The 25,073-nt window shown below is 39.2% G+C and overlaps 1 protein-coding gene across 1 annotated transcript in view; it reads left to right on the top strand.

The window, feature by feature from the left end:
• COL25A1 (collagen type XXV alpha 1 chain) overlaps window positions 1-25,073 on the top strand; it is a 516,301-nt gene that overhangs the window by 400,378 nt on the left and 90,850 nt on the right. Inside the window, exons 12-13 of the mRNA XM_070791080.1 lie at window positions 1,449-1,493; window positions 24,152-24,205. Coding sequence (XP_070647181.1) covers window positions 1,449-1,493; window positions 24,152-24,205 — 99 coding nt within the window. The remainder of the gene's footprint in view (window positions 1-1,448; window positions 1,494-24,151; window positions 24,206-25,073) is intronic.

A 25,073-nucleotide genomic window follows, 5' to 3' on the forward strand; every position in this document is an offset into this window, starting at 1 on the left:
CACTCAATATAATCACCAAGAAAGCACTAAGGAGCTTGCCATCTCAATTTTTTTTTTGCATGAAATGACTGTATTTTTAATAGACTTTATTTTTTAGAGAAGTTTTGGATTTCTAATTACTATTTTAATCTTTTCCATTATTCTTAAAAAAATTTAATACCACACACTTACTAGGAAAAATCTATTTTATAGTGCTAAACAAAAAATAAGCACCTTCTATTTAAAAAATGATTTCTCCAGAGCCTCAAAGGAAGATGTGTGGAGGAAAATGACATCACTATTTGAAAACATTTGTTAATGTTTCTGTATCTAGTTAAATGTAAGATTTTCTCAGGTAGTAACTACTTTTCATTTCTATTCTAATCACCCCAGTGCTCATGTGTGCACACATCCAAGTGCTTGTGCATACACACGGACAACATAATATTATAATATTCAGTGTATAGGACTAGTATTGTTCCTAGTCTATGCTCACCATTTGCGACATCCTGTCTAGTCTACTTTGGAAGATATATTCACCCTCACATGGTTTAAACATACTCCCTGAGTCTCGGGGAAATGCTTCAAATACAACAAATTTCACTTTACAACATGGGTCCCTTATAGTGGTTGTTGTTTTCATTACCTTTTATTTTATGGTATTTAATTTCATGAAATTCAAGAGTTACTGGAACAGCTAAGCTTTTTTGAGATGAAACTAAGCCTATTTAATTCTCAAAAGCACCCAAATTTGGAGCCATGAGGCCTTCTGATAGCTTTTCTGCTGCTGCTGCTAAGTCGCTTGTTGTGTCCGACTCTGTGCGACCCCATAGACAGCAGCCCACCAGGCTCCCCCGTCCCTGGGATTCTCCAGGCAAGAACACTGGAGTGGGTTGCCATTTCCGTGTCCAGTGCATGAAAGTGAAAAGTGAAAGTGAAGTCAAAAGCTCAGTCGTGTCCCACTCCTAGCAACCCCATGGACTGCAGCCCACCAGGCCCCTCCGTCCATGGGATTTTCCAGGCAAGAGTACTGGAGTGGGGTGCCATTGCCTTCTCCGTCTGATAGCTTTGGATCTCAATTTATGATGTGAAATGCTTTAAAATCATATTAGGGTTAAGTAGATATTTACAAACATGGTGAGATTTAACTTCATGGCTTCTAGAAAAGCTTGATGATTCTGTTTACATTATTGTGTGTTAGTTCAGTCACTCAGTCGTGTCCGACTCTTTGCGACCCCATGAATCGCAGCACACCAGGCCTCCCTGTCCATCACCATCTCCCGGAATTCACTCAAACTCATGTTCATATTGTGTGTTAGAACACAGTGGATAAGATCTGTAAAACATACCCTCTTGGATATGTTTTGGTAAGATAAAGTGATAGCTGACATAATTAATATGACATAAATTTAGAATTCAACTATTTTGTGCTTATGGTATCAACTTATTTTAATCATATGTCTCCTTAGGGTTCTGTTGGAGTGCCTGGAATTCCAGGGATGAATGGACAAAAGGTGAGTTCCATAGAATATACTACTTTTGGTCATTTGAGGAGGATTAAAATCACAAAGTTGTTCTAATCAGTAATGTTGGTAATAAGTTTATATGCATATAAAAATATTATATATACTTTTGAAATATAGAAAAACTGTGTTGCAAATGATCAAATTAGTTTAATTTTTAAACAAATGCATTGAATAGCCAAAAACTCTTAGACAATTTTTCATTTTATTTGATATATATGAGATACAGTGGTATCTTTCTCATAAATATATTTGGAGTAGGAAAAATATGGTATTTAACATTGATTGTGATAAAGTACACTCTGGTTTATTCTTGTTATTGCAGACTAATATGTATTATTTCTTGCATTAACAAAAGTTATTCCTACAGAGAGATGCTATTGGAATCGTGAATTCAGAAGCTTTTTTTACAGCTAAGCAAAATTAAGAATTAAATAGATTTGCTAAACTCTGATAGCATGCTTTTATTGTACTATTAATAATGAAGGGGGGAAAAAGTTAAAAAAAAAAAACAACCCACAGCTCTACAAAGACATATCTGTGTGCCTGTGTGCATTTTTTCCTGCAACATATTTGCCAGTGGGACAAAACAGTTACCAAAGTCACTGCAGGCCAGTCTGCCAGGGGCTGGGGAGCTGAGCCAGGGACTTTCCTGCCTCCCTCAGAGCTTCTGGACTGGCCCTTTGAGATCCTGTGACCCAGCTTGTGTTCCCAGAGGACTTGAAATCCAGGCATTCTGAATTGAAATCATAAAGGGCCCAGCCCTTATAGACAGAATAGACCTCCTCTTGACCTCTTCTAGCTCATCCATCTTTTTTCTCCAATGAGACATAGACAATGGCAATTTAAAACCTACGGAGTGACTAAGAACATGGATCTGCAGCTCAGAGAATGTAAATTTTGACAAAGTCCTTGAATTCTCTGGCCTCAATTTCTTCATCTTTAAAAAGGAGACTAGCAATTCCTACCTCATAAGGTTACTGTGAGGATTAAATGAGGAAATAGGCATAAAGCCCTTATATCCATGTCTGATATTGCTATTAAACTTTTTTTTCAGCTCATTTTAGTGAAATCCTGGATATTTGATTGACCTCTGTTGTAAGAGACTCTCTATTTCCAGAATTCCTTGATTCCCAAGTAAAATTAGTGTTCTTAACCAAATCTTACGGCAGCCTGTGGTCCATAAATCAAACACTGGGTGCTAATCAGTAGTTCAATGCCCGTGTCACTGCCGTTCTCCACTCAGTAAAATGCATACCTGTTTGCTTCCCAGATCCTGATAAAGACAGAGGATTACTATTCCATTTAGAATATTGTAGATCATGGAGGGAAACATAAATAAAAATTTGAAAGCATATTCATTCTATGATGAATTTGAAAATTACATAAGAGGATAATATTTAGAAAGGACAAAATATAATGTAAATGTTGTTTATAATATTTGTATACATAAGGTTAATGTTTTGCTTTTACTTCTTTGTTTCATCTTTAAGATAATCATGAAAATTTATAGAAAACTTTACCCTGAAACAAAACAAGTCCGCAAGTTTAAAACTGTCACATATATGCTTATGAAGACTATGTGTTCTTTCTTTTTTCAAAGGAAGTATGCAATTTCCTTAGCAAGAGAAAGGAATGTGACATTTTCTTGTCCTAGTCACCAAGTTTAAATTATATTTCAAGGAAATAGTTAATATTTGCAGCTTTATGTCTTGTTATACATCTTTGTGGCATTTTTAAGGGTTTTCTGTAAAATCTAGGGAAGCTAAATGATTTCATACTTTTATGAAGATATCAGCAAAATGTAGTTCAAGATTTGTTTTTAATTCATATAACTTAATTAAAACTTTGTTTATAGAATTTCTTTTAATGATAGCCATTATCTAACACCTATAATATTTGCTATATCATCTTAGGACAATAAAGTACAAAAAAACCTAAGTCCACATCACTGAAGTAACAGGTCATTTAGACAGTAAAAACAAAGTTGAAAATAGAGTAATATCGATAATTTACACTTAGAGCTATGAACTTTGCCTTGGTTCTCTAAAATTTATTTCTCTAGAAAGAGAGCCTAGAATCACATTAATAATTTTTTAAGCACCTTGATGTTCTTAAACTGTCTAGAGAAAATATCTTCTTTGCATGATACAATTTCATTTTTTTCCAGAGAAGAACTTTTGATGCTTAGATCATTTTCAAGTACTGGTTAAGGAAGGATGTTATTTCTAAGCTATCAGAAACATGGCAAATAACTAGAAAATTTTTAGAAACTTCTCTAATATAAGAGAGAAAGAAAATGACTGTATTAAGCAAATATTTTACTTGTCTTCCACTAAAATATTTTCCATCCATTCAGATTGAGGTGATTGACTTTGGCCAGTCACTTGATGGTGATTTTTTTTTTTTTTTTTTTACATTACTTTCCTTTCAGTTTTGGTCAACTTGATTGTTAATCTGAATATTTCTTATTTTTGTAATGGTCCTCCAATTCTTCAGATCGTATTAGGAAAACAGACTTACAGAAGCAGTAACATGGCATTAAACTCCAATCTAGCCCCTTCTAGCAGCAGCAGCAGCAGCCTTATAATCTATCAAGGGCTACTAAACACTCTTCTGTAAAAAGCGGGAGACAGTGTAGTGTGTGGTCTCTGCAGTCTGCGAGAGGAAGCTTCAAGTCTTTGTCCTCCTCTGTGTGAGTTACTTAATGTTTCTAAGGCTCCAATATAAAATATTAATATAGACTTTGCAATATTAATGAGATAATATGTCTAAAGTGAGCATAATGTAATAGGTACTCAATAAATATTGTCAACTATCTGTAGTACTAATAGTATAACACTTCAAGAATTGTAACAAATGAGCCCTAGGCTTACCCTCTAACAGGACGAGAAGCCAGGAAGAAAATGAAGGTGTAAACTCACACGAGAAGGTAAAATATTTCTGTGCTACCTGCTATGTCTCCAGTCACAATGCACCCCATTCCCAGTAGTAGGAATACAAGTACCTTAGAAAAGAGAAAGACATTTCTCACACCTCTTTGAAACCTCACTCACCCGTGTGGGGTCTTGGAGGAGCACTGTCTGGAGTCAGACACTCTGTGCTCTTACAGCTCATGTGCAGCCTTTGAAACTTCTTCCTGTATGGGCTCAAGGTGGCTTCATTGTAGAGTGAGGGAAGGGGCTGTTCTAATTTATATCTAAGTCTCTTAGAGATACTGTGCATCCACAAAAAGTCACAGGTGTCTCTTTTCCATTCTCTGTTCCCAATTCTAAAAGCAGTTGTTTCCATAATTGGAACTTGTTTCCAATAGCCAAAGCAATTAGGGAAAACTTAATGCTAGGTCTTACCTAAAAAGAAATAAATGTTGCCTTCTTTGCCTCTGGCTAATTTATTTAGCACAGAAACTTTTGTAATTCTCACAAATAGATCTTGTTGGTTCAAAGATATTATAAACATTTTATTTATGCTATTTGATTCATTCCCCGCCCCCCTCTCTCTCACACACATATGTATCTCTGCATGTGTACATGCTCAATCGTACTCAACTCTATGTGACCCCATAGACTATAACCCAACCAGGCTCTCAGCCCATGAGTTTTCCAGGCAAGAATACTGTAGTGGGTTGCCATTTCCTACTCCAGGGGATCTTCCAGACCCAGGGATTGACCCTGCATCTCTTGCATCTCCAGCATTGGCAGACAGATTCTTTACCACTGTGCCACCTGGGAAGCCCATATAACTGAATGTTTGTCAATTAAACTCTGCTTCTCAGATATACTGGAAAGTGGGCTTCAAAATAATTTTGTGATAAAAATATTTTTAGACTAAATAATGCTCAACACAATAAATGGCTGGCTGTAATTTTTTGTATGTATATACATATATATATGTATATCTCAGAACTTTAAACATCTCCACTCTTAACATGTTATTAGAACCCTGAATTTTTCTACTGTTTCCACATTTTTGCATTAGGAATAAATCATCATAATAACAATGTATTTGAATAGCAAGCGGTGCCCAGCACTGTGCAAATGCCATAGGAGAAGAGGGCTAGGGATAATTAGGGGACATTACAGGTCTGCTTTGTGCAACCCTTAGTTCACATCCTTATCTCTGTTACCATAAAATTAACATTAGAGTTTCAGGATTAAGAACAAATTATTTTGTCTAAGCAGGCTAGAATTTTTCTGAGGACCCAGAATCATACGGATTGTTTCCAAAGCAAAAGATAAGTATCGGATGATCTTGTTTCATGTATTTTTCAAATGCTTGCTAGGGTTTGTTATATCTAAAACTTCAAATACAATATAAATAAAATATTGATATTAATGTATCATCCATGAATCTATCCCAGATAACTATGTGATTTTTTAAAGTAACATTAAAATTTAATTAGTTTATGGCTATGGTATTTAGAGTTCCTTTTCATCTCTTATCCATGAGTCTCACAGTTTTTCACTGACATTAATCCTCACAGCATACTTCTAATGGCATTTTTATTGTATGCATATCTAGAGAGCAGATAAATGGAAGCCCTCAGACTTTCAAAGGTCAAGCTGTTTATTCAAGTCTATACAGTAAGCTGTATACAATGAACTCAATACTTTTTTATTCCTGATTCATTTTCTGCAACCACTAAATAAAACTCTTCTCTTTTGCAACCTTGACTTTATCATTAAAATTCTGAGTTAAATTCCTGAAGGATTTGAATATATTATAGTTCTGTTTATTTCCTGTCTAGTTAGCTTAAATTTACCCAGTGATCTATTACCAAATGTATTTATAACTTTCCAATTTTACACTTTAAGAAAAGATATATAGTGTAAATAAAGTGACTGATTTTTTATTTGAGATTAATTAATAGCTTGGGGAAAGTGTGTTACAGCAGTTTACTACTTTGCTGGTTAAAGTAGAGAATTAAATTATTTTTATTAATTTTTCTATCTTTGAAAGTTGGTAACTGTGTACATTATAGTTCTAATAATACATGATTGTGTTTTCTCTGGTAACTATGAAAATAGGATGCTTTCTTTCTTCTTGAAGCAGCATCATTGCTTTCCTATTGTAGGATATTTCTCTTTTTTCTAGTTTTATTGAGATAATGTATACAGCATAAAGGTTTGACTTCCATATATAATGAAATGATTACCACAATAAATTTAGCTAACATCCATCATCTCATGTAGATACAATAAAAAGAAGTGGAAAAAAAAATGTTTCTCCTTATAGTGAGCACTCAGGATTACTCTCTTAACAACTTTCATATACATCTTACAGCAGTGGTAACTATAGGCATCGTCTTGTGCCTTACATCTCCAGTGTCTTATAAATTGGAAGTTTGTACCTTTGGTGAAGGTCACCTTTCCCAGGTGGGTCACCTTCCTTCAATTCTTCCTTCCCCAAAACCTCCAACCCCGACCTCTGAGAACTACAGATCTTATCTCTTTCTATGAGTTTGGTTTTTTTGTTGTTGTTTTTTTTTTTTAGATTCCACATAAAAGTGAGATCATAAAGTATTTTAATCTTTCTCTGTCTGACTTATTTTACTTAGCATAATGCCCTCAGGGTTCATCCATGTTGTCACAAATGGCAGGATTTCCTCGTTTATTATGGCTAAATAGTATTGCATTATGCATACACCGTCACTTCTTTATCCACTCGTTGTCGATGGACCCTAGGGCTGTCTCCATGTTTTGGCTACTGTACATAATTTTGCTGTGAACATGGGATGTAGGTGTCTTTTTAAGTTAGCGTGTTCATTTCCTTTGGATATATTCCCTGAAGTGGAATTCCTAGATCATGGGGTAGTTCTATTTTTAAATTTTTGAGGATCCTCCATCCTGTTCTCCATAGTGGCTGTACCAATTTACAGTCTCACCAACAGAGCACAAGATTCCCTTTTCTCCACATCCTCACCAGCGATTGTTACTTTGTGTCTTTTTGACTATAGCTGTTCTGACAGGCACGTGAGATATCTCCTGTGGTTCTGATTTGTGTTTCCCTGATGGTTAGTGATGTTGAGCATCTTTTCATCTGCCTGTTGGCCATTCATCTACAGATATTTCATATAGTAAAATCACATCACCTCTGAGTTCTATGCATATACTCAGAGGCAATTTTATATATAAGCTTACTCTTAAAGAAACTTTTCACTTAATTTTACCTATTGAGAGAAACAAAAGATATTTCTGTCCTTTATATAATTAAATTTAAGTTCCTGTAGAAGGGAATAAAAAGTTGGTTGACAGAAGTAATGTAATGCTTCCTGACTTGAAATTTAAAAAATGATGGTAATTTAAAAAAAAATACACTTTCCCTTGACTTCATTTAGGCATGTTGCTATAAATTTTAATACTCGTTACCATCCTACTAAATGAAGACACTGGGAGAGGTAAGAATAAATAATTGAGGAAATGGGATTGGTGGGGAAATCCAATAGGACTGGGTATGAGAGCAAAGAAACCTGATCACAGGATGTTGCAAAACAAAGCAACAAGAAGGCAAATATCTTTGACTGAATTATGACTTCAAGTCCACTTATATTCCATTTTAATTGAAAAGGCACTATATTTTATAGATAGGATCACCAAAATATTATTTACTAAATCAAATTAAACTACATATATAACCTAATGATTTGGGGGGGAAAAAACTTATGTTAAATGTATTCGTTGATTATTTGCCAGTTTCTTCAATCTTTCATTCAACAAATCTTTTTTCAGTCCTTACTAGTAAGTGCAAGGCACATCTGAGCACTGACATTAAAGTGGTCTCTGCCCTCATGGAATTTCAGCCAATAGAGGGATAGAGACATGATATAAACAGGTACACTAAAAATCTGTTAAATGGCAATACTGTTAAGCACTATAGCAGAGAAGCACAGGGCAGCTTGTCCTGGTGCAAAAAGTCAAGGAATGCTTCCCTGAATAGGTGACTTTCAGTCAGTCAGTCAGTTCAGTCGCTCAGTTGTGTCCGACTCTTTGCAACCCCATGAACTGCAGCACGCCAGGACTCCCTATCCATCACCATCTCCCGGAGTTCACTCAGACTCACGTCGATCGAGTCAGTGATGCCATCCAGCCATCTCATCCTCTGTCGTCCCCTTTTCCTCCTGCCCCCAATCCTTCCCAGCATCAGAGTCTTTTCCAATGAGTCAACTCTTCGCATGAGGTGGCCAAAGTACTGGAGTTTCAGCTTTAGCATCATTCCTTCCAAAGAACACCCAGGGCTGATCTTCAGAATGGACTGGTTGGATCTCCTTTCGACTTTAGGTGCAGCTTAAATAGTGAACAGCAGTTGGCAAAGGGAAGGGAAAATACCACCACATTGCAGTACTTCCAGATCAAGTTAGACAACCTTGGTCTTAGAATTTTGTTTCTAAAACACCATATTATAAACCACTATAGGACCTAGACTACTCTTTTTTTTTTTTTTTTTTTTGCAAATTTCTTACCACTAAAATAGTTAGTTGATATAAATCACAAAGCCTGTTCTTTTATCATTAGATCTGATCTCTGAATGACACTCTTGATTTTGAGATTTGCATTAAAAATAAGGCTTCAATGAAATAACTTATTTTGACAATTATAGTGGCTTTACCCAGTTCCCAGGTGGCTCAGTGGTAAAAAATCTGCCTGCCAGTGCAGGAGACATTGAGATGTGAGTTTGTTCCCTGGGTGGGGAAGATCCCTGGAGGAGGAAGTGGCAACCCGCTCCACTATTCTTGCCTGGAGAATCCCATGGACAGAGAAGCCTGGTGGGTTATAGTCCATAGGGTTGCAAAGAGTCGGACATGACTGAGCGCACACACGCACACAGTCAAACACACGCACCCACACCTGTTCCATACCAGGTGACATTGCCAAGGGGATAGGAACCATTATCCAACTGTGAAACAGCATGTGTATATGTGTGTGTTAGTGGCTCAGCTGTGTCTGACTCTGCAACCACCAGGCTTCTCTGTCCATGGGATTCTCCAGACAAGAATACTAGAGGGGGTTGCTTTTCCTTTCTCCAGGCGATCTTCCTGACCTAGGGCTCGAATCTGGGTCTCCCACATTGCAGGCAGATTCTCTGCCATCTGAGCCACAGAGGAACCATGAAACAGCATCAGTGGGGTTAATTTAGGAGAGATCAAATTTCCTTTTCAACCGGCTGTGTCTTCTCTGCCTAACACAGACAATAGAAGAGAGCAGTGTGTAGTATTTACTAACATGTATTCAGCATCGACTGTCAAGCGCTTCCTAAGTTTACCCCACTTATTCCTCACAGCAATGCTGTGAAGTGGATACTATTATTATCTCCACTGCATTAATGAGGAAACCAAGGCACAGAAAGGATATTTTGCCTATGGTCACCAAGGTGTTTGTAGTAGATTTCAACTTCAAAGTTAGTCAGTCTGCTACAACTGTCAAGAATATGGATTTTAAATTCAGGGAATCCCAGGTCTGTCGTTCAATATTTGTATGGTCTAAGACAAGTTACTTTCCTTCTCTGAATTTAGTTTCCTCATTTGTCAAATGAGAATTGTCATGTTTACTGCAAAGTTTAATTGGACAAAATAAAGGAAGTAATGAATGTAACTGTTTAATTTAAAACACTATTAAATAAGGAAACACTATTTTCCACTTTGATTTGGGAGCATTAGGAACTCCATGACTCAGAAACCTCCAGAGTATGTAAATGAATGTTTGTAAGAGCCATTGTCTCTTTCTACTATTCTTCACTGATCTTTTTTGAAAACTATGTCCAATTTTTCCCATTAGACATAACCATTTACCATTTCCATGAATAATTTGGCACATCTTTTCCCAAGTGAAAAGAGTAATACATCGACTTACTATTAGGAATTGTACTTAGGAAAAAAGAAATTAGCTGGGATTTTGAACTTTAAAAGTGGGTATATTATCAAAGCCATGTTATATTGCAAGTCATAGAATACTTAACAGAGCCAATTTTTTAAATAAAGGTATTTATTGGTCTGTAACATGGAATTCCAGGGCTTCCCTCATAGCTCAGTTGGTAACGAATCCGCCTGAAATGCAGGAGACCCCGGTTCAATTCCTGGGTCAGGAAGATCCCCTGGAGAAGGAAAAGGCTACCCACTCCAGTATTCTGGACTGGAGAATTCTATGGACTGTATAGTCCATGGGGTCGCAAAGAGTCGGACACGACTGAGCGACGTTCGGTTCACAACGTGGAAATCCAGCACTAACACAGCCTGCAGCCTTGACACCTAAGCTTCGTCACTAAGAACCCATTTCTTCCATTTCATCGTCTGTCTTTCATGTTGCTGCTGTCAGCCTAATTCCCTCTCTCCTGGTTCTAAGGTAGCTGCTGATCATGCCTGGGGCTTCATTCTTTCCTATCTACATCCAGAGTGAGTGTCTTTCCCCAAACATCCAACACCGCTTTTGAGTTTCCTTGTTATTGGGTACACATAGGTCCCCTCCTTCTCCTCATTTCCCAGCAAGGGGAATGCCAGATGCTAATTAGCTATTACCACTGTGGTTCCTTTTCTAGCAACCCCAGTCATGTGGAAAGTTGCAGTAAACACTAATTATCTAATTTAGGAGAGATTCGTGTAAGACACCGGAGCTGAGCAAGTGTGTTGTTTCTGACTTATCCCAGTCCTAACAAACTCCTCTGCATCACGTACCCCCTTCATCCATTTTGATATTTTGTCTTCCTGAAACATAAGCCTTTGTTCTTAATCTGTTTTTCTCCATAAGAGTGCTCATAGAGAATAATTTCTCTGATACACAGAAAAGAGAAGCCCACCCCACACTGTGACATCATGCTCCCTGGCTGGGTTTTGGCAACTTTCACACCTTTTATAAGTTATTTAAGAGGGAATACTAGACAGTGTTTTCCTTAGACCCAGGCAGTGTTCCTCTGCTCCTCTTTGTCCCTCTAATGGTGTGTCCCCCACCCTAGAGTGAGGAGTCCACCGGGCCTAGGAGATAAGCCATCTCAGAGCTCAGCTCCCCACTTGGAGATCACAGCCCAGGTACCCAGGACCCAAGAATTCCTGCCCTAGCTGTGCTGAGTCTGCTTCCACTGTCTGTAGTGGCCTCTTCCTCAGATCCATTTTCCCAAGGGTGAACCACCAGCTGGCATGTGCACCCATTTACTTGTGAGTTGCCTGGAGCAGCTAAGGGTAGGGAGCTGTGGGCAGAGCTTGCAGGCTGTGGTGTCCACACGCGACTCCCAAGGCCCTTCCTGAAGAATAAGAGAACTGGAAGGGAGACATTTGCAGGCGGGATTGGGATGGGGGGCGTCATCTGTGTGTACTTCTCCCTAGACCTTTTAGGGGTGTGCTCAAGGCAGATCATTCTTCTCATTTGTGTAAATTTCACCCAAATAAACTCAATTTAACTGTTTTCTGTGACCCCTAAATTCTTAGCTGTATCTTTGCATTTGAATTTCTTTGTTCAAATTATATTTTGTACATTTCTGTCTTCATTAGCAGTGCAAAAACTCAATTAAAAAGTGTTAACCACAAACTTACTTCTGAAATAGTCCTTGCTGCTGCTGCTAAGTCGTTTCAGTTGTGTCTGACTCTGTGCAACCCCATAGACCCTGTGCGACCCCTGCTAATGTCTCCCTCCCGGATCTCTTCCAGTTCTCTTATTATTCAGGAAGGGCCTTGGGAGTCGTGTGTGGACACCTCTGTGCAGCCCACCAGGCTCCCCCGTCCCTGGGATTCTCCAGGCAAGAACACTGGAGTGGGTTGCCATTTCCTTCTCCAATGCATGAAAGTGAAAAGTGAAAGTGAAGTCGCTCAGTCGTGTCTTGACTCTAGCGACCCCATGGACTGCAGCCCACCAGGCTCCTCTGCCCATGGGATTTTCTAGGCAAAAGTACTGGAGTGGGGTGCCATTGCCTTCTCCTTACTGTAGTATTATTGACAATAAGACAACTATCAAGTTTTCTTATTTACATTTTTAGATATTTGTACTTTTTTAAAAGTATAATGAATGGTTATTAGGTTTAGCTTAAGTATTATGTTAAGCAGTTAAACCCATTTCAATAGATTATCTGAAATAAGATATTTTCATTGTTTCTGACTGATAGAACCATCTACTTTTCTACTGTTATTCATATTACCAAGGAGGACAAAGAGATTTTCATTTTAGGGAGGGAGTTTGCTGATTGGATAAATAAGACAGCACTCCCCTACAGGGATGTCAGTTCTCTGATGTACGACCAAACCCAACTGGTCAGAGTTTTCTGTTTCTCTTCCATGAGTAACAAAGCCTCTGCCTCCAGGAAACAAACAAAAGAAGCATTAGGCGCTGAGTATGCAAGTAGGAGCTACAAACTACTGAATTGCTCCACATTAGTACTCTTGCCTGGAAAATCCCACAGACGGAGGAGCCTGGTGGGCTGCAGTCCATGGGGTCGCTAGAGTCAAGACACGACTGAGCGACTTCACTTTCACTTTTCACTTTCATGCATTGGAGAAGGAAATGGCAACCCACTCCAGTGTTCTTGCCTGGAGAATCCCAGGGACGGAGGAGCCTGGTGGGCTGCCGTCTATGGGGTCGCACAGAGTCGGACACAACTGAAGCGACTTAGCAGCAGCAGCAGCAGAGGGCGTGAAGCTGAATTCCCAGTGTGGCTGAGGAAAGTGGGAAGAAGGAAGCAGGAAGGTGAGGTGGGAGCGGAAGAGAGGGGAAGGTGGTGAGATTAGCAGTCTGAGTGCTCTGTGATGACACACCTTTCAGGAGCACCAGGTGTTCAACCCTGAGCTCACAAAAGGCCTGAGAAGAGTGAATTTCCTGGGCAGCTGGTGAAGAATCACTGGTCTGCAGCAAAACAGAGAAGACATACAGATGCAAGAACTTGAGCACAGGACCCCAGAGCAGGTCCTGGGCTTCCATACTGGGTGAAATTGGGACTTGAAGCAAGTTTAATCAGATGTCGGAGGAACACGGAGCCACCACTGACATCTTTAGTCCAACAAAACAACAACTGCTACTAATAAAAGAACAACTAAATCTTAATCCTTTAAACCTGAGAGAGGGTAAGCACCTAATCTGCCCATGAACACTGCATAGAATAAAAGCTAAACCCCATGGAAGCTCAAGCAATTTACTCTGTGTCCCAGGACCAGAAGTAGAAAACTTAAATTAGATTGGAGGCTTCCTAATAAGCCGCTTTCTTATTTTATGCAAAAATGAAAGACAAAAGAAACCCAATAAATACGAATGAATTCTTTAGACAAGTTATTCAAATAGAAGGAACACAAATTCCTTAGAACACAAATTCAAATAGAAGGGAATTGGAAGACCTGGGTTCTAATCTCACATCTGCCTCTTTGCAGCATTTTGTTTCTGAAAAAGGTACTTTCCCTCTCTGAGTGTGTTTCTTCATCTATCAAGAATGGCTCGCTTGGCTGCTTTCGACTAAAACATTGCCCCGGGACTTCCCCGGAAGTCCAGTGGTTAAGATTCTGTGCTTCCTCTGCAGGGGGCATGGGTTTGATCCATGGTCAGAGAAATAGGATCCCCCATATAAGATAATAAGAAATAAGATCCCCCATATTATCAATGATAATATTGTTCAAGTTGTCTAAGTCCTATTGATTTTATATTTAACTTGCTCTATTAATTACTGAGTGAGGGGTATTGAAAACTCCAACCATAATCATGGATTTGTCTGTTTCTCTTTGCAGTTCTATCAGTTTTTGTTACATATTTTGAAGCTGTATTATTAGGTACATCAAAATTTAGGATTTCTATGCCCTCTTGATGAATTGACCCCATTGAAATGATCTTCCATATTCCTGGTAATGTTCTTTGCTTTGAAATCTACTTTGTCTGAAATTAATAGGTGGTGCTAGTGGAAAAGAACCCACCTGCCAATGCAGGACACATAAGAGATGTGGGTTCAATCCCCGGGTCGGGAAAATCCCTTGGAGGAAGACATGGCAACCCAATCCAGTATTCATGCCTGGAGAATCCTATGGACAGAGGAGCCTGGAGGGCTACAGTTCATAGGGTTGCAAAGAGTCAGACAAGAATAAAACAACCTAGCATAAACTCAACTAGTGATAATCATCTTATAGGCAAAAATTTTTTTTGTCAGCATTTCTATGTGAGGTCAGCAGTGTTATTATTTCAAAAGTAGACAAGACATTACCCGCCCCTCCCCTCAAAAATATTATGATCATAATGCAAAATTTGATGAGAAGCACTGAGCTTCTCATGATCATAAATGCAAAATTTCTAAGCAAAATGTTAGTAAATCAAATCTAATAATAGTTTTTGATGTGCAGTTGGTTAACTCTGCCAATGTGGACCCCTCAGATACAGAGGACTGACTACGTGGAACTTGAGCATCTCTGGATTTTCGTATCCCTGGGAGTCCTGGAATCAATCCCCTGTGAATACCTAACAGCAGTTTTATGTAAAAACAGTAGCTTATCATGACCAGATGGCATTTATACCAGGAATTCAGGGTTGGTTTAGTATTTGAGAATCAATCAATGCAATTTTCCACATCAGTAGATTAAAAAAGAAAAACCATATGATCATATCAATTTATGCATAAAAAACATTTGACAGAATGTGCTTCCCTGGTGGCTCAGTTGGTAAAGAAGCCGCCTGCAATGCAGGAGACTGGGTTCAATTCCTGGATCAGGAAGATCCCCTGGAGAAGGAAATGGCAACCCACTCCAGTATTCTTGCCTGGAGAATCCCATGGACAGAGGAGCTTGGTGGGCTACAGTCCATGGGGTTGCAAAGAGTCAGACAGGACTGAGCAACTAAACCACCACCATGTATGTACATGTTGCCTATTTGTGAGTGCTTCTGCTTAGGGACATGCAGATGTTAGAGTGAGTCTGTAAGGTAAATGATGACACACGTAGGTTCTGGAAGGGTCTTGGAGGAACTTGAGATGACATGATAAATACACATCTGGCATTGTCCCAGCTGCTCTTCCCCCTTCACTGAGGCACACAGGGTGAGGGGAGGAGCAGATGGAAGAGGGGCGATAACCGAATAGGTGGAAACGTTTATAATGGCTGGGTCCCCGTACTCACAGGCACAACTGTTGGAGCCTCCCGTCCCCCAGGCAGCCACTCTCCCCCGACAGAGTCCTGGCTCAGTGCTTCCCCTTGGCAGCCGTGGACGTTCTGCTCATTCTCAGCATCCTGCCTCTCAGGGGACTCCTCCCGCCGTTCACTGACCCCAGGCTGTCCCTCTATTTTTCAACTTTATTTTAGACTGACCTGCGGAACGTGGATGTGTAACTGCTGGGTCAGTGTCTCTCCCATCTTCTTCCTGGGTCCCCGTCTCTTTTCCCACCGTTGCCTTTTGCCAAAGCTGAGACAAAGAGCTGTCTCTTGCACCAGAGTTGTTGGTCTTTTCCAGTTTCCCAGCAGAGACTTGCTGTCTCTAGCTCTCATCAGGCCTGTACAGGCTTCACATTTCCATATCGACTTAATGTATATTATTTGCATCTCCTGTATTCATTCATTCCTCCAATGTAGATGTACTGAACAATTATTATGCGTAAGGTACAGTTCCAAGGCAATGTGGAAAGAGGAGTAAACAAGAGAAACCAAGTTCATATTCTGGTGGTGGAGAGGGGGTGGGCAATCGGGGCACCAGGTGAAATATAAAATGCCTGATCAAATTTGAATTTCAGATAAACAAACAGCCCATCATTTGTCATGTGCTATGTCTATTTGATACTTAGGATACATTTAATTAAAAATTCTTCTCTTTGTTGTTTATCCAAAGTTAACATTTAACTGGGTTTCTTATATTTTTATTTCCCAAATATGGCAATCCTAGTAGGGGAAACAGAAAAGAAAAAAATTTATCTTAGGTGGTAATTAGTGCAGTAGAGGAAGCAAAGTCAGATATAGGTGGACATCGGGAGTGGTGGTAATTGGGGTAGAATTCTGGACAGCCTCTGTAATAAGGGGCAGTTGTGCTAAGGATAAGAAGGTGAGACTCAATCCCTGGATATCAGAGGGAAGATGGTCCACAGGAGAGAAGCCCAAATGCAAAGACCCTGGTGGCTCCTGCTTAGTATCTGAGAACAAAGAGTTCAGTGTGGCTGGAGTGGTAGAAAGGGAGGTCAGAGAAACAGCAAAGCCAGATCTTGGCTGGGACCCTCACTCAGTGCGATGGAACAGCCTTGGCGAGAACGAAGGGAAGGAATTTATAAGCTGGCCTTGTTTTTCGGAGACTGTTGGAGGTGGGTGGGTGGCAAGGAGATGGGTTAGGAGATTGCTAGAGTCAGCCTCTAGCCCCACCCTGACTGTGGCTCCCCCAGCCCTTCGGCAGCCTCTGCTTCAGATCTGCCCTCTGCTTTCCACCTTGGCAGAGTCTTGGCAGAACTTGGCAGAGTCTGGTGATCGATTTTAACACCACAGTGGGCATCTCCATTCTGAAGTCTCGCTGTACGTTGACTTGCTTGAATACTGATGTGCTCATCCTCTGCTTCTAAATGCATTTGTTTATCATGCCTTATAATAATTACAGAATTTTATAGTTTGAACCAATGCTGTTTGATAGAAACATAAAACGAGCTCCAAAAACAAGCCATAAATGTAAATATGAACTTTCTAGTAGCCACATTTTTTAAAGTGTCTGAAAAGAATTTATTTAGAGCATGAGTGACACTTTAAAGTTAGGGGTAGGAGTCTTATTCTTTTTGTTTGTGTGCAGTAAAATGATACATTCTAGAAATTTCAAGGTCAAATATGTTGGTCATTTTCTACCTCCTGTGTTCAGCCGAGTTTGTGTTCATCCTCACTTGCATTGAGCTTCCCTGGTGGCTCAGATGGTAAAGCGTCTGCGTGCAATGTGGGAGACCCAGGTTTGATCCCTGTGTTGGGAAGATCTCCTGGAGAAGGAAATGGCAACCACTCCAGTATTCTTGCCTGAAGAATCCCACGGATGGAGGAGTCTGGTAGGCTACAGTCCACGGGGTCGCAAAGAGTCGGAAACGACTGAATGACTTCACTTCACTTGCATTAGGGACTAGTGTGGGAGACTAAACTACGCTGAATTGCTTGCCTGCTTAGTCATGCCCAACTCTTTGCAACTCCATGCCTGCCCAGCTTCCCCTGTCCATGGGATTTTTTTCCAGGCAGGAATACTGAAGTGGGTTACCATTTCCTCCCCCAGGCACTCTTTCCAACCCAAGGATCAACCCACATCTCCTGCATCTCTTGCATTGCAGGCGGATTCTTTACTGCTGAACCATCAGGGAAGCCTCTAGAGAAAGAGAATAAATAGAAATGGAGAACAGAAACCCCATTTTCCTGACTCTTTCCCGGATAGTTCTAGCTGGAAGTCCCCGTGGGCACTTCACTGCCTTCAGAGAATCCTCCTCTACCAAGGGTTATCTACCCAATAGCTGCCAAAGCTTCTCAAGCCCTGAAGCCTCACAAAAGGTTGCCCCCCTGCCCACCATGACTGCCTGCAGGAGAGGAAACACCAGCAGCCACTGAGATGCTTCTGTGAAGTGTCACTGTCAGGAGGAAAGACCCAGTCCATCCAGTGTTTTAAAGAGGTATCAGTGACCAGTGCTGCCCATTTTTAGTCTTTATTACACATATGCACCAACCACACCAACTCCAGAGGTAGGAGAATAGCCTTAAGACTGACACCATGTTTGTTCAATATCACTCATTTCATTTGCTGCTGGTGCATGTTCTGGGCAGCAGCCCCGCCTTCTTATCTGCAAGGAGTATGTTCTAAGACCCATAGTGGATGCCTGAAATGGAGGAGAGTACTAAGCACTATGTATACCAGTTTTTTTCCTATATGTGCATGCCTATGATGAAGTTTAATGTAGAAATTAGATACAATAAGAGACTATCTGAACTGCTCACATTTGTGGCCATTATTAAGTAGAATGGGCTTCCCTGGTGGTTCAGACAGTAAGAATCTACCTGCAATATGGGAAACCGAGGATCAATCCCTGAATCAGGAAGATCATCTGGAGAAGGGGATGGCTACCCACTCCAGAATTCTTGACTGGAAAATTCTATAGACAGAGGAACCTGGCAGGCTACAGTCCATGGGGTTGCAAAGAGTTGGGCATGGCTGAGTGAATATTAAGTAAAGTAAGGATTACTCGAGCACAAGCACTGTGATGCTCAGACAGTCGATCTGATAATGTAGCCTGGCTACGAAGTGACTAGCTGGCAGGATATGCTGGACAAAGGGATAATTGATGTCCCAGGTGCAATGGAGCAGGATGACATCAGATTTTAGCATGCTACTCAAAACAGCACCCAGTTTAGAACTGTTTGTTTCTAGAATTTTCCTTTTGATATTTTCAGACCTTAGTTGACCATGGATAACTGAAACCTTGGGTAGCTCAGTGGTAAAGAACCCACCTGCCAATGCAGGTGATATAAGAAACGTTGGTTCAATCCCTGGGTCAGGAAGATGCCCTGAAGAAGGAAATGACAATCCACTCCAATATTCCTGCTTGGAAAATCCCATGGGCAGAGGAGCCTGGAAGGCTACACAGTCCATGGGGTCGCAAAGAGTTGGACATGACTTAGTGACTAAACAATTGAAACTAAAGAAAACGAACCTAAGGATAAGGGGGGCAATTGCAATTATTTTCATCTTCTGTTCAGATGAGTTCTTTCTGAAAATGTAGTACTTAAAGGAAACAAATATATATTGACAAGGTGAATGTAAAATTATACTGTGCTAAAATTTTTAAGCAATAACTCATTTTAAATTCCCATTGTGATTGAAGTGACAGGGAGCAGTATTACTACTAAATGACCTGTTTCTCTTTAGCACTCAGTTTTGTAAGGAAACTACATTCCTTTCTACCTTCAAGTATTCTTTCAAATCGCCCCTGAATAGCTGTACCTGAAATAATTGTAAAAGCCTTGAGTGAGTGTCTGGTTTAAAAAGAAAGAAAGTAGTGTCATCCTTCTCAAAAGGCAGTTCAACTTATTTTTAGCTTAAATGCACAAATTGTCATTTGGGAGTAATGCACTGGGAATTTAAAGTATAATAAAGAAAAATCCATCAATCTACCTGTAGTTAAGATGTTGGCTGCTATTTTTGTTTATTACCATCTTTATAATGTCCCTAGTACTTGTGAATAGGAGATGCATTCAGAAACAGATGAATAAAATATCCAATAAACACGAGACTATTTCTCTACATGCATACACACACATACACATAAAACTTAATTCCTCTTTTTTTGGTCTATACTTTTCTGATATATTTCTCTGTATATGTACTTTTTATACTGTATTATGTACAACAATTAAGTAATGTAGCTGTAACTATTTGAGGAAACTCATGAGATTAATACGGAGAAGGCCATGGCACCCCACTCCAGTACTCTTGCCTGGAAAATCCCATGGATGGAGGAGCCTGGTGGGCTGCAGTCCATGGGGTCGTGAAGAGTTGAACACGACTGAATGACTTCACTTTCACTTTTCACTTTCATGCATTGGAGACGGAAATGGCAACCTACTCCAGTGTTCTTGCCTGGAGAATCCCAGGGACGGGGGAGCCTGGTGGGCTGCCATCTATGGGGTCACACAGAGTCGCACACGACTGAAGCAACTTAGCAGCAGCAGCAGCAGCAGCAGCAGCATGAGATTAATAATATTCTGTCCTCATATGCTAGAAAATACTAATACACTATATGATGTATGCTTTATTCTTCATTAAGACTCTCCTTTGATTTCTATTTATTATGCCTCTTTATGAAGAAAATTTTGCTCAAAGAAAAAAGTTCCATCTCAATTAGATATCCTTTTAAGTTATTTATGTAGATATCTCTTTTCTCACTCAAAAATAAGCTCTCTGGGCACAGGCACCTGTCATATCTATTTCATCTTTATATCCCAGGAAACACTGCTCAGAGTAAAACATGTAGTAAATCTTCACTAAATGTTAATTGAATGAATTAATGTCTTCCAGAATCCCACTGCTTGGCCTTGGTACTCAAAGTTGTACAATGTTTCATCTGTAACATTACTTTACCATAACCTGGGAAGCTAAATTTGAACAATAATAGAATGTTTCATAACCTCCTAATCTGAATTTGAGTGTATTTTCTTTATTATAACTTTTTAGAAAGGTAAAATGCTATGAGTCACTTTTCCTTCTTTTTATCTTGCCTTGCTTCATTCAGGAAACAGCCTTATTCACTTTTTAGCTTTAAAATCTTGCTGGATACCTATTTAACCTTACAAGGGATAAATGTAGAACTGAACTTTAGGAAGTTCTTATTTGTACTCATTAAAATAGCCACAGAAGTAATTAAGATTATGATATACAATGCTGATGAAGTTGGGAAAAAGTAACAGAGTAGGTGCCTGGAAAAGCAGATAAAGCTCAGATCCTGTTTGGAAAGCAACTTAGAAATATTTACATAGATGTTTAATTTATCTTTAATAGCAAAGTTTGGAAACAATGTAAGTATTCAACAATTTGGGGCAGGTTAAACAAATGATCAGACCTGACTTTGGTAGATGATAAACTATTTATAAGACACAAATACTGTGTAAAACCAAACATGCAGTATAAAATAATAAAAAATCAGTACGTCAAACTATGTAATAAGTTTACAATTGCTTGAAATATGTAAGCATAAATTTAAGAGACTAGAAGGAAACAGGACGAAATGAAAACAGTTATAGAGTGATAGGATTATGGATGCAATGTTTTGCTTCCTTTTACGTTAAAAGATTATTTTAACAAAACATAAAATCAAAGGAAAAAAAGGATCAAGTTTTAGTCCCTCGATGTTCATATTTTAAGAAGGATGTTATGCAGATACCTAAGCATTTGTCTCCCGTGCTTCAAAATCTCAGCATGTATTTCGTCTGGTTCCAGGGGCTTAACCATTAAAAAAAAAATAATTCTGGCTACCATAGTTATTCTTTGAAAGTCTAAACAAAGTTTGTATTGTTCCCTGGCAGCATTTCTTGTTTGCATTAAACCATGAGTTATGATATTAGTGCATCCTGTTGTAGGTTCTTTGAAGAAGCAGACTCCGTAGCTCTTTTTATGGTTACACAGTAAATGAGAGTCCTCTTTAGGGGTGTATTCCATTTCCTATGGAGTTCTTACCCTTGTGTGCGCTCAGTCACTCAGTTGTGTCTGACTCTTTGCGACCCCATGGACTGTGTGATCCACCAGACTCCTCCATGGAATTTTCCAGGCAAGAATACTGAAGCAAGTTGCCATCTCCTCCTCCAGGGGATCTTCTATTCTTACCCTTAGTGAAACTGAGTGAAGTCGCTCAGTCGTGCCCGACTCTTTGCGACCCCATGGATAGCAGCCTGCACCAAGCTCCTCCGTCCATGGGATTTTCAAGGCAAGAGTACTGGAGTGGGTTGCCATTTCCTTCTCCAGGGAATCTTCCCAACCCAGGGATCGAACCCAGGTCTCTCACGTTGTAGACAGACGCTTTACCGTCTGAGCCACCTACAAAGGGCATATCAAAATTTTCTTATAATGGCCATCATTATTCTAAGTCAACATGTTTGCCATTTTCTTGAAGAAAATGCAAATGATTGCAATGTAACTTTATAGAGGAAGAAGAATTTCTTCCATGAGTTAAGACATTAGCAATTATAGTACAATAACCCAGTGTAATCGTAAAACATTTTTGCCCTTTTAGAAAGACACTATATGCTTCACATTGCCTAGTTTTATCTGGTAGGTGTACAAAATCATCTTTAAATAAGTTACATTTAGTCCAAGTTTGTATACATTCTGGAGGTCATTTATTAATGAGGAGTATAAACCAAATGATAATGAGGATAGAAATATTCATCACCAGCCCTCCCAATTTCTAGATGCATTCATTCACCAATGCATAATTGTATTAAGAGCACAACCTCTTAAGGCAGAGTTGTGTAAATCTGGAAAAATTACTTTACCTTTCTGTGCCTTAGTTTCTTCACCTGTTAAAGAGAAATAAAGATAGTGCTTATCTCATAGAAATTTGTGAGAATTAAGTGAGTTAATGAATGTAAAATTCCTGGCATTTAAAAAATGTTACCATTTTACTAGGGTATGTGTTTTTGAAGGTAACAGCGCAGATATTAAAATGTCACAATTTCTGCCCTCCGGGCAGCTTAGAAGTGAAAGTGAAAGTCATTCAGTCATGTCTGACTCTTTGTGACCCCATGAACTATACAGTCCATGGACTTCTCCAGGCCAGAATACCGGAGTGGGTGGCCTTTCCCTTCTCCAGGGGATCGTCCCAACCCAGGGATCGAAGCCAGGTGTCCCGCATTGCAGGGGGATTCTCTACCAGCTTAGCCACCAGGGAAGCCTGAGTATACTGGAGTGGGTAGCCTATCCCTTCTCCAGCAGATCTTCCTGACCCAGGTATTGAACCAGGGTCTCCTGCATTGCAGGCGGATTCTTTACCAACTGACTTATCAGGAAAGTCCTAAGTCAGGCAGCTTAGAGAACATTCTTAAAAAATCAACTAAATTTGCTATGAACCTAAAACTGCTCTAAAAAATAGTCAACTTCAAAGAAAAAAAAATCAACTAAGGAGCAGCTTTTTAACCCTCGGTGGAAAGAAACTTGCCCAGTAGTTGAAGCACATAATAAATGACTTGGGAATGTTTTTACATGAAATTCTAGTTGCTGTACTTTTAAGCTTCATGGAAATAACAAAAGCCACACTGCTTTCTGTCTTCTCCCAGTTTTATTGAGTTACAATTGACATATGACATTGAATTAGTTTTAAGTGTATACCATAATGATTTGATATGTGTATATGTTGTGAAATGATTACCACAATAAGTTTGGTTAACATCCATCATCTCACATAGTTACATTTTTTTTCCTTGTGGTGAGAACTTTTAAGACCTACTCTCTTAACAGCTTTCAAATATACCATAGAGTATTGTTAACTGCAGTCATCATGAAGAATATTTTTCCTTTGCTTCTGAGCACTTGAAAAGACTTTTCCTCTTCTTCTTTGGAAAACAATTGTTGGTTCAGAGTCTAGAAAGACTGATATACCTCGTTATCTTTCTGAAATGTGTAATCTTTCTAGCTAATAGCCATCATCATTTTCTCAAATGTCTGTCACTCAATATGACAATGAAAACCACAACTGTGAATGTTTATTTTAATCATTTTTACAATGAAACTGGGGAGAGAAATCAAAGGCATCTTTATTTTTGTGTCAGATGTGTCTAAAGGAATTAAGTAGATGTGTGTATGCTTCAAGATTTAGGTTTGGAGATGCTCATTTTCCTTAATTCTAATAAATACAATGATTTAGTCTCTGTTTTCCTGAGCTGAGGAATCGCTTGAAAATTCTCCATCAAGTCTTAAATTTTCAGATGTCTTTTACTCATTCAGCAAATATTTACTTGGTGTACCTAGCACCGTGCTAGATATTCATTTCCACTGGTAATTTGCTTTTGCTTTCTTAGTGAAGAAAAGACTGAACACAAGAAAATTAGTCCTCTTGTATCCCTGGTCCATAGTGCATAGAATTTTGGCCCAAACAAGCTAACTTGTATAACTAGTTTCACATACTATGTACTTCTTGAGTATTATTGGATGGTTGGTTATATCCTCTAACAATCTGTATAACGTGTTGACTTTGTGTGCTTTACTTAGTAGTATCTTTTTTTTTATTTTGAGGGTGAACCCGGGTTGCCTGGAGCAGTAGGACAGAATGGAATACCAGGGCTAAAGGTCGGTACGAAGAAAACCAAGCAGAGTCATTTGAGGCATGATTTTTCATGAAATTTTAAGCTATTACAATTTTTTATATCCCACTGGTTTTACTTGGATGGAATCTCTTGTCCACAGTAAAATATGTTATAGTATAAAACTTTGTGACTAAAGAACAAATGATGTTCATGATTCTCATTACATTAAAAACACACAGAGAGTGTAGGATATGATTGTCTACACTCTGACTTCTGGGATATTTAACGTGAGAAAGCCTGTATTTCAAATATGACTCTTGTCATTTTCCCACTTGATGAATGTATTAAAACATAGGTCACGTCCACACTACCAACGTTCGCATAATTTTTAGGAGACACACTAAAGGAAATGTTTACAGTGCCACTGTGACTTGTCCTCAAGATTTGGCCGCCTCTAAAACTTACATAACCCAACAAGTTAATCAAATGAAAAGCATAAGAAAAATGGAGCATGTTTGAAATTTAAAAATGGATGTAGTCTGCATTACTAAATAGGAAAAAAATGCAATGGAGATTTGGGGGGTGATTCCAAATTTCCTTTGTTTCTGAAGAACAAATGAATCAGTTAAGTATAAAAAGATTGGTGACAGTTTAGTTTAAACCAGATAAGCAGACAAATCCCAAATCCTTTGATGAGTGACCATCCCTTGAAGTACAGAACTAATGTCTAATCCCATCAGCTGTGCTGCTGTGTATCCATACCCACAGATGCCCGTCAGCTGATTTTACAGATCACATTGCTATTGACAGGCGCCTAGAACAGACCTAAAATTTATAGACCTGTCCTTTGTCCTGCAGGAGAGGAAGGAAAATATTCCTTCTGGGACTACAGCCATTTTCCTGTCTTCTTC

Source organism: Bos indicus, chromosome 6 (assembly GCF_029378745.1).
Source record: "Bos indicus isolate NIAB-ARS_2022 breed Sahiwal x Tharparkar chromosome 6, NIAB-ARS_B.indTharparkar_mat_pri_1.0, whole genome shotgun sequence".
NCBI lineage: Eukaryota > Metazoa > Chordata > Mammalia > Artiodactyla > Bovidae > Bos > Bos indicus.